This window comes from Thunnus albacares, chromosome 9, assembly GCF_914725855.1.
Source record: "Thunnus albacares chromosome 9, fThuAlb1.1, whole genome shotgun sequence".
Classification (NCBI taxonomy): domain Eukaryota; kingdom Metazoa; phylum Chordata; class Actinopteri; order Scombriformes; family Scombridae; genus Thunnus; species Thunnus albacares.
This window is the reverse complement of record NC_058114.1, coordinates 3,694,158-3,708,909: the sequence shown is the minus strand read 5'-3', so window position 1 is coordinate 3,708,909 and position 14,752 is coordinate 3,694,158. Positions and strand designations below refer to the sequence as shown.

The window sequence follows — 14,752 nt, the reverse complement described above, 5'->3', positions numbered from 1 at the left end:
AATGGATGGAATGGAAAAATACTCAAGTAAAGTACAAGTACCCCAACATTGTACTTAAGTACAAAACTTTAATAAAAGTTCTCACCTTCCACCACTGGTGACAAAGACCCTTTACTGTCATTCTGACCATTTTTTTTTTAACTGTTGACAAGCCAGTGTTCAGTTTAGATCAGTTTAGGATGTTTCTGTGTAATACAGTAAGTAGGTTAGGTTTAGGTTTATAGAACAGTGGCAAAGGAAGTGAGTGGTCTTACAGAAAATGAAAACCTGTGGCGGGATGTGGTTTGAAACAAAAAAAAATGTACCAGCCAGCTGCAGCACTGGCTGTCCCATGAGAAAGCACAAAAGTCTGCCCCTTTTTATAACTTTAGTTGGCTATAACAGATAAAATCAGCACAGAAGTAGACTTAATTTACCTGCACATATACACTGTAGTCTTTTATCAACCATCTTGACAAGTAATTTAGGGCTGCAACTGATGATTATTTTCCGGATTCATCAATTAATCACTTTGTTATTGAAATGTTAAACTGTGAAAAAATAGCTTTCACAATATATCAGAGGCCAAAGTGTCCTGTCCTACTCTCTCAGACCCTGATAAACAGGCAAAAAATGGCCTGCAGTGCGTTACCTCCACTGATCCTCTACAGTCTATTTGTAACAGGACAGTGCAGTGTGTAGGAGTGCAGGACTGCTGCATTAGCATAAACCGTGAGCCCTCATGCTACATATTGATCAAGGACAGTCCCACTAAATGTGTCACTGCTGCGTTGTTATTGTTATTTCCTCTGAGATTAAAAACAAAAAAAAACTGGTCATGTTTGACAGTGATTTCATCACCCACAGTGGCAGCAGGAGACATCACATGGATGATGAATAGAGGGGGGGGGGGGGGGGGGGGGGGGGGGGTAAACTGGAAACTGCTGCAGCAAAAGCAGCTGTATAGCGTTTGCAAGCCAACTACATTTGTCATCTCACTCAGTCTTAAAACATTTGACAATTGCAACTTCAGCAGCACCACAGTTTAAAAAAAAAGTCTCAAAACCATAGCAGCACAACAGCTGTCTCTGTGTACAAGGACAGTAAACATCAAGGAACCCCTCGTGGACAGGTGTCTCTCTCTGGGGGTTTATAAGATAACAAAATTATATTAAAAAAAATGAAAATAAAGCCTGTTCCACCCACCACCTTGGCACTGTAGGATATATTATTAACAAAAATATTTTGGTTAACATTACAAACAACCGTTGTGTGACTTCTAGAACAAAAACTACATTTCCCATAATGCAACTTCAAACACAGTTCTACAGAAATAGCACAGCAAAATTGTAATGTATTACATGTTATGATACTCTTAGTTCCCTATATTTATACTTTAAGTTCATACTGCACTTTGAACACAATAAAACTCAATAATTTATATCTCAACACTGCATCAGATAAAATCTCAGAGAAAGAGAAGGGTCTATCTGCAGTCTTACAGACTTAACAACACACCCACTTCACTACACACCTCCCTAATGTCTGTGAAAAGTGCTCTATAAATAAATTTTACTTACTTACTTACATTATTAAACCTCCAATGACTAGAATGCTGAAATATTTCTGAACAAAACTGAACAGTTTATACAAAGCAAGACAGATTCTGGCAGATGATTGACTTGAATTCATTGTCACAGCAGCTTTAAACAAATGAGGTGGTGTAAAGGTGCAAATTAGGAAACATACTGTATGATCAGATTATTTGAAAGAAACAAACACGGACAATAATTTATGTTTCTCCATGTGTTTAGCATGCCTCACATACCCACGTGTCTGAGAATGAAATTCAACAACAGACGCGACAAATCCATGTGAGTGTAGGGTTTAATTCATACCACAAAGCTTCACTAGGAGATCCGTAAAAATCTGAGAAACATTTGAATGTTAAGATTCATGTTTTTCACCACAATGATGGCACTAAAAAGCTGGAAATGTCAAAGACACATGAACAACTCCACTTGGAAACAATATGGCTCTATCTGTATGAAGATCACTATTACACAATACAAAAAAGGGTTTTTTGGAAGCCCTGATGTGTGTGAATACGGTTACAAAGGTTACATATAAGCCAGGCATGCCACAAATGTAAATATTTTTGTAACATATGCCTGTCTGATGATTGTCACAAACAACAAGATTTCACAACCAACCATACATTGCCCAGACTGTTCACCCATTTGCAGATCTGAGTTTTGTTTTATGAAACACAAAGAAGTGATTGAATCCAATCAGCATTGTAAAAATTTCAGACCTTGTGAATATATTGTGAAGAATGTGGTCATCTGTACCCAATAAGTCGCAAGTCGAATTCTGTGGGTCATAAATGTCAGAAAGGTAAATGCGGACATTGCGGTGATCTGTTGAAAATTGGACATTGAACATAAATGCTACATTCTGGCCGCAACAAAAAGCAGAAAACAATATAGATAAGGCCAATTTTGTCTGCACGATTGATTTCAATAACAAAAAATGGTGGGCTTCTGGTACATCTTGTGTTGATCTTTGTGTGAAAAATTTAGACAGCCAAAATACAAAAACTACACATTTGTTGCTCACAACGTGTCAGGCTATGAAAATTAGATTGCTTCACAAAACAGGTGATCACACTGAGATTAACCACACATGAAGTAACTCTTGTTAATGTACATGAAACATACAAACAAAGTAGGCTCAATTCTTTCAGCTTTCTGTCAATGCACAAAGACTCAAAGAGTCAAAGACTCCAGCAGCATTAGGTTTTGAAGAAGCCAAATAACAGGTTACTTCACCTATCCAACACTGCCAAGAATGCTAACTATGTAGGTCTATACCCTGATCCATACTATTACAGATATGATCTCTGGGGATGTTCCCCAGAGATAAAGCTGAGCTACTGCCACATGTGAAGTGCTCCCAAAGGACTCTCCATAACCTGTTGTTCCCCTTGTCCTTTTTTATGTCATAAAAAATAGGCAATAAATGAAAAGTGCAAAGCAATATGCTAATACGTGGTTGCTCCTTGTCTAAAGGTGATATTTTGTGGGTCAGAAGTATAGTTTTATTATTACTTGTCTGTAAGTAAAAGGAATATGTTGATTCCGATCTGACTTTAGATATATCTCAATGCTGTCGATATGCATTTTACAGAATCTAAGGTAGTGTGGCCTGTCGTATGTCCTTGTGTTCATTTGATTGTTTGCCCCATTAATATACACAATTCTTTAAAGGGGCATATCATACCATCATATTATATCAATACGTGAGAAGGCATCTAGTGTTCTCTCCCAATCCCTCCAATGGACTAAAAAAAAGCGGTAAACAACATTTCCCATTCCTTAGATGTGACAGGGTAGAGTTTATCCTTGTCAGGGGTGCCCTTCCATACCTTTTGAATAACAATGTCCAAAAAGATGTAGGATTCAGGGTCATACACATCTCTCCAGTTCTCTCCAGGCACCAACCCATCCCATTGTGCTGTGTACAGATGTAATGAATTGCGCTCAGCTCTTTGCAAATTTTGTTTCTGAAATGATCCCAGTCTTTGGCCAGAAAAAGGATGTGAGGTGTTGCTCCATATACAAACATCAGCTTCTCTTATATAAAGGTAGTCAGTGAACTGGTTGGTGACATTGACTTGACAAAACATGTCTATATATAGACCATGTCTTCCTGACCATCTGCCATCACCCTAGGACACCCCTTTTAGTTTTGTGAGACTTAAAAGATCTAAATGCATTTTATTATCCTTACACCATGTTTGATTTTCCCCTGACATTTCCTGTCAGAGAGAATAAATAACACCTCTCTATTCACAATCCTAGATTAGCTGTGGGAAATAAGGGTGATGAAAAAAACATAACTTATGAAACTTCCATGCTAGAAGAACACGATTGACCTCTATTCATTCATCCTCAGTCCTCTAACATACTGTCATATCCCATGGAAGATCAATACAGGTATAGGAAAACAAATATTAAAAGATGAAATAAAAATAAAATCTTATGAAAAAACACAAAACTATAATAACTCTGTAGGGGACACAGTCTACATCAAACTAAAGCGTGCATGCACAAAGCATGTGACCTACTTAGCAAAGATTTGTCTGAGAATTTGTGCTGGTGCGCCCTCGATAAGCAACAGCTCTAACTGACAAAGTTAAGAATAGTACATCACACAGCAGCACCTAAACAACTGTTCTCAACAACAGTAACCACAACATCACATTGCATGTGCTTATATCAAACTCAATCAATCTCAGGTCTCAAGTGAATTGGAGTCAGCATTTTTTTGGTTTTTCTCTCCCTTTCTCTCCTTAGCTGGGCAGAATGCACTCTTGACCTCTGCTCTCGCCCAACAATAGCTTTAGCCTTACTTTGAATATTTGGAAACTGTGGAGGAGTTGAAGGACTGTATGTTTGGTATGAGGGCAGGGTCACTACGGTTAGTCAGTAAAAACACACAAAGCAGGATTTTAACTTTAATCGAGAAAATCAGCTTTACATGGCCAGAGTCACAACAGGCATTACAGACAATTCAACAGCTTCACTCTTCTCAGTAAGTGCTTACTTCAGTTCATTATGTAGGTGGGTATGTGTTATACGTGGCATTTGTTTTACTCTGTAAGAACTGCTTGTCAGACGGTTGAATACTGCTTATCATATGAGGTTGTGATATGTAGCTCTGTAAACAGAACCGTGTTGTCATGTCATCCAGTGCAGCGGTGTGGCTCACTGATGTGTTTTTAATAGTTTTTGGACAACGGAGGTCGATGGCACAGAGGAATAAGATGTATCCGGTTTTGGATACACACATAATATTTGTAAGTAGGATGAATCCATTGTTGGTTTGAAACTGCTCATGAAATTTGTTGATGATAAGAAAAATATAGAAAATAGTCAGCCTTATCCTTTAAAGCTGAAGTAAAGGTTTGATCTTTGTAATGTTCCTTTGTTGGAAAAAGCAGGACTGAGATTTAACATGGATATCACACTGGTTTTTAAATTCTGGGCAAACATGCCAACTAAATTTAAATATTTTTGCATAACATTATCTGGAACAAGAAAAATAATTTTGTTTTATCATAGTTAAGTTGTAGAAATATTTGAGACATTGATTCTTTTATTGCTCTAAGGCAGTTTTGGATTGTGTCTAACTTCATAGAGTTATTGTGATTAAAAGAGAGATGCAGCTGTCTCGTTAGCATAACACTGATAAATGATATCAAAGCAAGAAATGATGCAGCAGAGAACAGAAATGGACCAAGAACTGAACCAATATACTCATGAATTAGGAGTTTTCATCAAGTTACTCACTACTCAAGTAGTCTTCACTAATTAGATACTTTCTTCATCTGCACTGCAAGCACATATTTTGATGGGTACTTTTACGTCTAAATAATTATCTACTACATATAAAGTAACAACACCACTGTTTTGAGTTACTTCAAATAACTCTAGTAAAGAAGTTATCATTTTGTAAATAGATGTATTTGTTACTGTCCACAAACCAGGCAGGATTATCATTAGCTAACTTTTTTTTACTGGGATGCTGCAGTTATGGTTAAAATAATTATTTACATAGTTGAAGACATCTCACCGTGTAAATGAGTAAGAAGATAAGACGTAGTTGGCTTATTCACACTTTTGCTATTATTTTACTTTTGCTATTGTTAGTTTCTCTTTGTTCTAACAGACAATAAGAGTAATGAGTCCCAACAGCAAAGGGATCACATTCAGTTTGACAGACCAGGCTGAGTTACAGAAGCTGCTTCCACAACATTTTGCTTCACTGAGGAATTTAAAAGGCGGATCAGGCATGAGCTTCATGACAGAAACAACTTCACAGAAGTTTGCAGAGACACATCCAAAGGTAGGAAATATTCCGTCCTCGTCATCGTCCACTGTGGATGACAAAATCATTGTTAGACCACAGTCTTTTTAAAAGATTTTTTCCAAATTTAAGCAGCAGGATATGGTCACTTTAAAGGCAGCAATAATGTGTTTTGAGGAACAAAATGATCATGAGGACTCCCCAGTCCCACTAATACAGCGGTCCTCCATTCCCACACACTGAACTGTCATGTCACACACAGCAGAAGATGGATAATAACAGGTGAAACACTGCAGGTTGTTTTTCTTCAGATCAGGGTCTGAAACAGAACAGGAGACATGGCAGAAACTGTACAAGACACAAAGTGACTTATTGTTCTTCACTGTGACCAACATTAGACTGATACTACATGTGAATGTGATTTTGTGTCTTTAAAAAGGGAAACTTTTCTCTTTACTTACAAGGAATGGCTTGACTGTTGCAGTGATCTGTGTTGCACACATGAACAGATGCAGCCATACTTGCAAAACCAACATTGAATGAATATGTGTGCTTTCCTTCACTGATGAAGAGGGATGGCAAACACAACCTGGTGGCATCCTGAGTGAAAGTCCCAAGCAGACTTCCTGTAAAATGAAACACAGATCGAACGCTGTAATACAGAAATCCCATTTAAAACTGAATAAGTGAATGACATTAAGGAAAAATCTGATTTTATTTTTATACTCTTTACAGATACCTTGATAGGCAACTGTTGCACACAACTCATCAGAGTCACATGATTGTTGCTTTATGTCAGCCCCATCACCAGTCCAACACTTAACAGCTTCAGCTGCAATTTATGAAAGAAATCAGGGTGAGTTGAACAATCAACATGAATCCTGTTTGTCATATAAACAGATATACAGCATGCAAAGTTAATCTAATGAGAGACAACCCCAAATTACAACACACAATGACAGAATGATATTTAAGCCAAAGTAAATGCAATAAATTCTTCTTAACAAATATATAAAATATCAGAAATCAGTCATCAAATTAAATGGCTGCAGCCTTTAGATGTACAGTTTTCTGTCATGGTGACGTCTGCATTATCTCTCTTTCTAAAAATGTTTAAAGAATGAAACGGCACTATGTAAAATGATGATACATGGGACATTTCTGTGGCCAATAAAGAAAACTGATGTTTGGGGAAAGACTGTGGTTTTGTTTCAGTATTGAAAAAGTAAACATGTCCTGTTCTTCAAGTCTGTGTTGATGTTTTTATTATTTAACCAAGACCATCATCTTTCCCTTATCTTAACAAAGTGCTTTGAGTCCCCAAGCTGAGCTGCAGTAAACAGAGGTCATTGGACAAGAATTTAAAATTATGAGTGATTGATTGATTAAATTGAACAAGGGTTAGTGCTCCCCTCTGCTGAAAAAACCAGCATAGACCAGCAAAGCTGGTTTTGCTGGTTTATGCTAGGGACCAGCGTCGCCTGGAGAGGATGATCATGGTGAATTTCAGCCAAGATAACCAGTTAACTTCACTGAAAGAAACTACATCAAAGTGAACTAAATCCATTAAAGAATAAGTAATTTGAGTATGACTACTCATATATTTGATTAAGTTAAACAATAACTACAATTACGGTACCACAATATGTAACGATATCAATAAAAACGGTAACAACAGCAACAACAAGCCACTAATGACAATAATAATAATTATTTAGTTAACAGTAAGCATAGCAGTGTTTAAACACTTAAAAAACATATTCATGACATAACTCAAGTACCCCCCACCCCCCTTTACACACACACAATGTTTTCTTTTATCTTTCTTAACAATGTCCTGTATTTTTTCCGTTAGATATCTCCCCACGCTCTTCTTCCTCTTCTCAATTTCGCCCTTGTCAACATTCTGCCCCTGCAGCCACCAATGGAAGCAGCCTGGAAGAAAAAAAACAGATTATATTGTTAGATCAGGTCGATTATGGAGAATACGGTTGGGCGATGTCTACCAAAATGGCATATGATGAAACACAGTGAAACACCAGACTCTCACATTTCGCTAAAATGACTCTACTGTGTTTTGCTGTCGTTTATGGTCGCGCTGCTTAACAGAGGGCTGCAGAGCCCTCCATGTGTGAGCTGCACATACAGCAGAGGAGGGGAGAGACAGTAAACCAAGTGAAGTACTCGAGTTGACAACTACATTTGTCACGTTACTGTAAGTGCGATAAAAGCTTCACGACTAAAAAGCCAATAAGAATAATTTAATCTATGCAAAAGATTGATAAATGACGAGGGGCAGGGGCTTTTTAAATCATGATGTTAAAGGCTCAGTGGTCAACTAGTGCTGTGTTGCACCTCAGCCTATCTGTAATCCACTTCGAAAACAGGCTGACTTCTCTTATGAGTACAGTTAGTGACAGCTTTGAAAGCCTGCATTCACCTGACAACGGCGGGGGATTTAAAAATACCTACATCTGATAACCTCCACTGTCAAAAACAAAGATAAAATCCTGTCATATACTCCAGACAAGATCATCATGCAAATGTCATGAAAATGAACTTACTGGAGATGACACCACCGATTCTGCCAGGTTGTGACAGCATCGGCATTCAAAGTTGCTTACAAAATGGTAATCCAAATTTTTCATCAGTGAATATACCTCTCAGTGACTTCAATTCTGTCAGGGTCAAGGGGTGTTCAGCCTCCCCCTTGGTGGTTGGGCTCCTTGTTTTCACGGTAGCTGTCCACAGCTAACTCCTTGACAAAGATGGGGTCTTTTTTGTGGCTCCTCCCTGAGCCACACATCACACCCTTGTGGACCTGAAATATATGACAACAAAACATGTTTTAAGAATGAGTAAATGTTTCATCATGAAATAGGTTTTCTAGTCTTTTTTATTTTATTTATTTTTATTTATTAAAAAAGCTCAGGGGCCTCTGGATCAGACAACTACCTTGGCCTAGAGTAGCACCTATCAAGCTGGAACCTGACAACATGTTAGGTTCAAGAAAGGACACCAGTAATTGTTGAGCATCTTCCAGCTTTGTTCTTTTGCCTTTATTGTCCCTTTAGTATAAAGTGCTCACAGACCAGCCAGGCTGATACACATGAAGTTATCCAAACCAAGTTATCCAATTAACTATTAAAATACTTTTGCTTCTATACAAAAACATTACTTTCCAAACAAACATATACATTTTTTAATTCAATGAAATAAACTAGTGGTATTCAACAGTGGTGCCAACCTGTGGAGGTGGTGCTGCGAGGTGCTGAGAGTCAGGTTGTTGCCCAGGATGGTCAGATACGCACTGAGGTCAGTCCACTGGACCAGCTCCCCTAGACGACCCCCTCTCTCTACCATGGCTTAAAAATACTGGCCAATACTCCCAGCCAGGGCACCAGAATAAAGCAGAGGAGGTTGGAGATTTTAAAGGTCAATAGCCAGTTAAATACAGCGCGTATATAGAGGAGTGGGTTGCCATTCCTGTACTGTCTTTGCTTTCTTAAGTTCAAGGTTCTGTACACTATGATAGAAAGTTCTAAAAAGTACAATATAATAAACTATATTCATTAAGGTTCTGAGAAATAAATCTGGAGGGACCTTGAACATTTTAATACTAAAATATTAGTTTAGTATTTACACAGTATCAACCTAAAAAAAACCCACCTAAACAGCTGTCATGTTCTTGAAATCTAAAAAAATATGTTTTTGTGAATATGTTGTTTTAGCCAGTGCCATGAAAATCCAGAAAATAAACTAAATGACGCTTGGCAGAGTTGACCTGCTGGTTATACCCTCATTTGGGATGAAACTGTCTTGTTGCTGCTCTGCCTCATGCACAGAGTAGCCTGTATCCACAGTTCAGACTCTGGACCAGATTAATCTTATTGCAGGACTGCTGTTGTTGCTGATGACCTCATATAGTGGGCTTGGAGTTGTACATATCTCAGCCTGTGTACAATCATAGTATGAAACACAGTGTAAGCATGTAAACCTGATAGAAATAGTGTACAAATTAATTTCGCTAGAGATGTGATCATATATCAATTATTATGAAAAGTAGCTTCTTTTCACATGATTGTTTATTTAATTATTCTGCCTCCATACAACAATACTACACAAAAATGTAGACTTGTTGTAATGATACCTCCTCTGTATTGGATTGTTCTGGTGGCAGTGCAGAGTGGCTCCTTCCAAGAGGATGGGGACAAAAGTCTTCTATTTGGCTGAGGTAATATGGGGCATAAAAAACATAGCAGGGGTCTGACTGCCAGTGGGCCCACAGAAACTGACAGAGAGACACATGTTTAATATAATGGAATGGCAAAACAAGGGTGCACACTTGTACAGTATGTAGAGTAATTCATCATGCAGATTAGTTCACCTAGTCTAGAATAAAAAGTATGGTTCCTAGGTCCAAAACTGGAAAGAGTAACTTAAATTCAAATTTAAATTTGATCGGAAAATTCCTTTTTCATTTTTTGTGTGACGTTATATTTCACAGTTGTACATGCATTCAAGTCTTTATAGTAACGTTACAGTTCTTTGAAAGAAATATTGATTCATCAAGGAAAAGTATTACTGGAAGACAGTGGTCCTCCAAATTGATTTAATAACACAATAAAGGGAATAGTTTGACATTTGGGGGATATGCTTATTCACCAGTTAGTTGAGAAGATCAATATAATACCACTCTCATGTCTGTACGTTAATTGTATTGCTGGAGCCAGCAGCTAGTTAGCTTATCTTAGCATAAAGACTAGAAACCAGGGAAGGCCGTAAGCCTTGCTCTGTCCAAAGGTGATCTCCCTACCAGCACCTCTAAAACTGACAAATTTAACTAACATATTGTTTCTCATTTGTTTAATCCATACAACAAAAAAGACAACTTTCTGTTTTACAGGGGGGTTTAACATTACTGCTTTTGATTTCGGGAGAAGCTGCATAAAGTCAAGTACAATAGTATGTCAACTAGGTTAATTTGTACTAGCTAGCTAAAACATTCACTGAACACAGCTGAGTTCAAATCAACATTAGTAAACTGTAAGTTGCCATAATTCTCGAGGCTCATATCTAGCACTAGATCAATCTGCATGTGATCTTACCCTCTTTATAAAAACAATACATCGATATAATATGTGTAGGACAGTTTATTAAAAGAACTCAACATTATAGGAAGATATAAATTGCTTACCACAATAGCATTCTGTGGTTGGTGGCGATGTATTTGCTGTCGGTGAATAAAGAAAAAGCCCGCCAAGTCTGGTCACTAGATGTCACACTACGCACGAGCTAAACACAGAGATGATTTTTGCCTGGCAACAGCAGGGCCAGCCCGAGTTACACCATTGGTCGGCCAAATGCCAAATGACTGAGTGATGGCGTTACACCATTGATCGGCCGAATGCCACTTCCTGTATCAAATAAAAATTAAAACCCCTCGTTTCAAATTAAAAGCCCTGTAGCGTTTCATTTACTGCATCATTTTTTTGATGCATCGTACTGAGCCACAGCTACAGTGTATTGCCTTGTTAAATAACATTACCACTGCATTTGTCAATCAAAACCACAGTTCCTGTACATCAACTATGGAGCGTGGAATATGCCACTTTAATTATTAGTCCAGGCGATATGTGCCAAATTTGAGGTGATATGTTCACTTTTCCATAAAAGCATGAAACTTGGCACACTTGTACAGTGTGGGGCCCTGAACATTTTCAGAAATGGAACCATCGCAAAAACGCCTCGTGATGGCCATGGCGACCAATTTACTTTCCGCCATAATCTAATTATGTATATTGCATCATATCTCCTGAACCAAACATGATAACACAGAAAAAGTGATGTCTACCCCTATGTTTTGATGGCCAAGGATTACAATGATACAATATACAACATCATAAACTGTTCAGGTTAATAGTTAATGATGAATTCATTAATGCTGTGAGAAGGAAATCACAGTATAGGAATACCTAGGCTAGACTTTATAATATCGTGTCTGTTGCATGCAAGTTGTGTAAAGTTTTAGAAGCTTGAATATCCAATATATGACAATTTGAACATAAATATAGCAGCAAACAAGTATTTGCTATGTAAAGATATAATGGAGTGATGGCGTCCTGACCAGAGAATGAAGTCACACTCCCTCTGTATGTGTTGTTATCCAAGCTTCTATATTCTTTGTTTAACTAGCCAGTCCAGCTGCACGTGCATGTTAATGCATGTGAGTGTGCATGTTAGTGTATGTGAGTGTGCATGTTAGCGCATGTGAGTCCCTCCGTGTCCTCCCCACGTTCAAAATGGCAATTGGGTTACAAACTTTCTCATATTACAGCTTTGTGTATGTATGTATATTGTAAACTGTTAAATTGTTAGATTATATGAATGTATTAATTAATCGCTCAATTTAGCTAATTTGAATGGATTATTTTAATTTTTTTTTTTCCTTTTATTGAGAGAAAGAATAGAACATACCAGGTTCATAGGCCATTATGAATTCACCCAGTTATAGGTTTGAGGGAAAAACTCAATATATGAGTTCATACATAAAAGATCCACTCATCTTAACCAGCTTGACCAGCCAGCCAGCTGGCCAATCAGCTTGAGCAGCAGACACCAGCTTGGTTTGACTGGGTGACCAGCCATACCAAGCTGGCCAACTATACTGACAAACCAGCAAGACCTGCCTGACCAGCTTGTCCAGCCTTGGTAAACCAACTAAACCAGCTCAACACCAGCTAAGACCAGCTAACCAGCAACCGACTTAAGCTGGTCTATGCTGTTTTTTTTCAGCAGGCACTAACAAATCTGAACCAAAAAGGGGGTGGTGCCCACAATAACGACGCAATTCAACAATAAAGTATTAATACTCCTACATTTATGGTGCTCTCTGGGTGAGGCCAAACAAGCCAACTGTCCCCTGCTGCTCAAAAATAAACAAACAGGTGGTTGTATAAAAATGCTAGAAACATTCACAACAATAATTTGAAGCCTAGTCAATGTTTGCTTGTATTTACTGTGAGATAGTGGTGAGAATAATAACCCCTCATGGATGCATTATAAGAGCTGGATACCGGACTAGAAATGGCGCCCATTTATTCGCATTCTCTGTAGCAATACGTTAAGCCTCGAGTCACGCACTTCAAGCGACTCATGCTGAATAATTTTCTTATTTTTATTACGACTTATAGACCCTATTTATTTATTTATTTTACTTTCTTTTTATTTATTATACCTGTATATTATCTTATGCTTTATTATGTATCCTGGTGTTTGGTTGTTTCTTGGTTGGGACAAGAACTTACTATTATGAGACTGATTCATTGATTAAATTGAACAAGGGTTAGTGCTTCCTCCTGGCACTAACAAATCCTAACCAAAAAGGGGGTGGTGCCCCCAATAACGAGGTAATTCAATAACGAAGTATTAATACTCCTACATAACTATAAAAATATTAATCATGCTTTAGTTGACATGAGTGAATATTGTAGGAAAAACAAATTAAGTATGTTGACAGTGAACTTTTTGAAACTTGAAAGCTCCATAAAAGATGTTTCTTCATTATGCTGATAATAAATTAAATCTGTGCAGCATGAAGTTTCTTTCTAAACATATTTACTGTTGCAAATTAGTCTTTTTAGTGTTTTAATGTTAGTTTGTAGATTTCTGTGGTTGCTATACAGATGATATAATAAACAAAAAATAAATTATGATGATAAACATGAACAAAAGTCAGCACCTGGCAAACAGCAGAGGTAAAACATTTGGAGAATTATGAACTACCTGACATGACAGGTACCTGCAGAAATGCTGTTTTAAGAGTGAGTGAGGTTACCTGTGCTGGAGAGTGTCCAGATGAGAGTGAGAGACAGGATCAGCTTCATCATGATGAGTAAATCTGCAGATTACAGGGAATACTTTATGTAGTGAACCTGTGTTTAAAAAGAGGAAGTTACTGGACACACTTAAATACCAAGAGTATTTTTTCACTTTCAAACCAGCAAAATTTATTAACTTTTTTGCTGTACACAGCTGTAATACATAGTTCAACAACCTGTCAACTCCTCGTCTTTTTCACCTGCAGTAATGTCTGGATGAATACATGTATAAATAATTATCATTTATAATATAATTGTTAATCGTAGCACTATAATCTCTTTAAAAAGAACAATATTTTGAACAATTGGAAAATGAAAAATACAAAAACTATACAAAGAAACACAACAAAACAGCAGGTTAGATTTTATAATCCAGAGCTATTCAGTAGTAAAATATGTCCAAACTGTTGAATAGAATCAAATGCAATTATAATATTATTTCAGAACTTGTAAATTATTATAATGAAAACATCAAGGCCTTCAAGGCATCAAAATGAACATCAGCATTGAGCATTATATCTATAAAATTTCAGAATTATTTTAATAAAACTCACCTAGTCAAAATTCAACACACTCAGTTTGTCAACAGAAAAAGGAAAACTTACATAAAATACATTGAATTTGTTGTGAAATGTCTCAAAGATAATTGTTACTCTAAACTGAAGAAATGTCTGTTCTTCTCTGGTCAGAATGAAACTAACTTCCTAAACCATTCTATTTATACCTCCACCAATGACGTCTCAACCTCTTCACTATTTTAAACAGCCTAAGGGCACAGTTTCACTTCTATACATGTTACTGACAATATAATCAATCTTTCTGGTTTCTTGGTCTCTACTTAGAAGAGGAATAATAAGTGATGTTCATATGAGCAGTTGTTGCACAATGTGGCAGCTGGGAGTTGGTGAAACAAGCTACACAACCTTTCACTGATCTGTACTTTCTGCTTCACTACTTCCTGAACTGTCATTGAGGTAAATCATCTCAAAGCATTCACTGGTGGGAGTTTTGTTTCTTGTGAG

The 14,752-nt window shown here is 37.3% G+C and overlaps 1 protein-coding gene across 3 annotated transcripts in view; it reads right to left on the bottom strand.

Moving 5' to 3' along the window:
- LOC122988682 (phospholipase A2 inhibitor and Ly6/PLAUR domain-containing protein-like) overlaps positions 1 to 13,788 on the bottom strand; it is a 63,866-nt gene extending 50,078 nt beyond the window's left edge. The window contains exons 1-4 of one of the 3 annotated variants that reach the window (XM_044361192.1): positions 13,688 to 13,788; positions 6,590 to 6,682; positions 6,312 to 6,476; positions 6,031 to 6,169 (exon numbers count right to left, since the gene is read on the bottom strand). In XM_044361192.1, coding sequence (XP_044217127.1) covers positions 6,039 to 6,169; positions 6,312 to 6,476; positions 6,590 to 6,682; positions 13,688 to 13,739 — 441 coding nt within the window. In that variant the 5' untranslated portion in view covers positions 13,740 to 13,788 and the 3' untranslated portion in view covers positions 6,031 to 6,038. Of the gene's footprint in view, positions 1 to 6,030; positions 6,170 to 6,311; positions 6,477 to 6,589; positions 6,683 to 13,687 lie in introns of those variants that run through there. The other 2 variants (XM_044361190.1, XM_044361191.1) reach the window with 2 other exon arrangements.
- Positions 13,789 to 14,752: the final 964 nt, after the last annotated feature.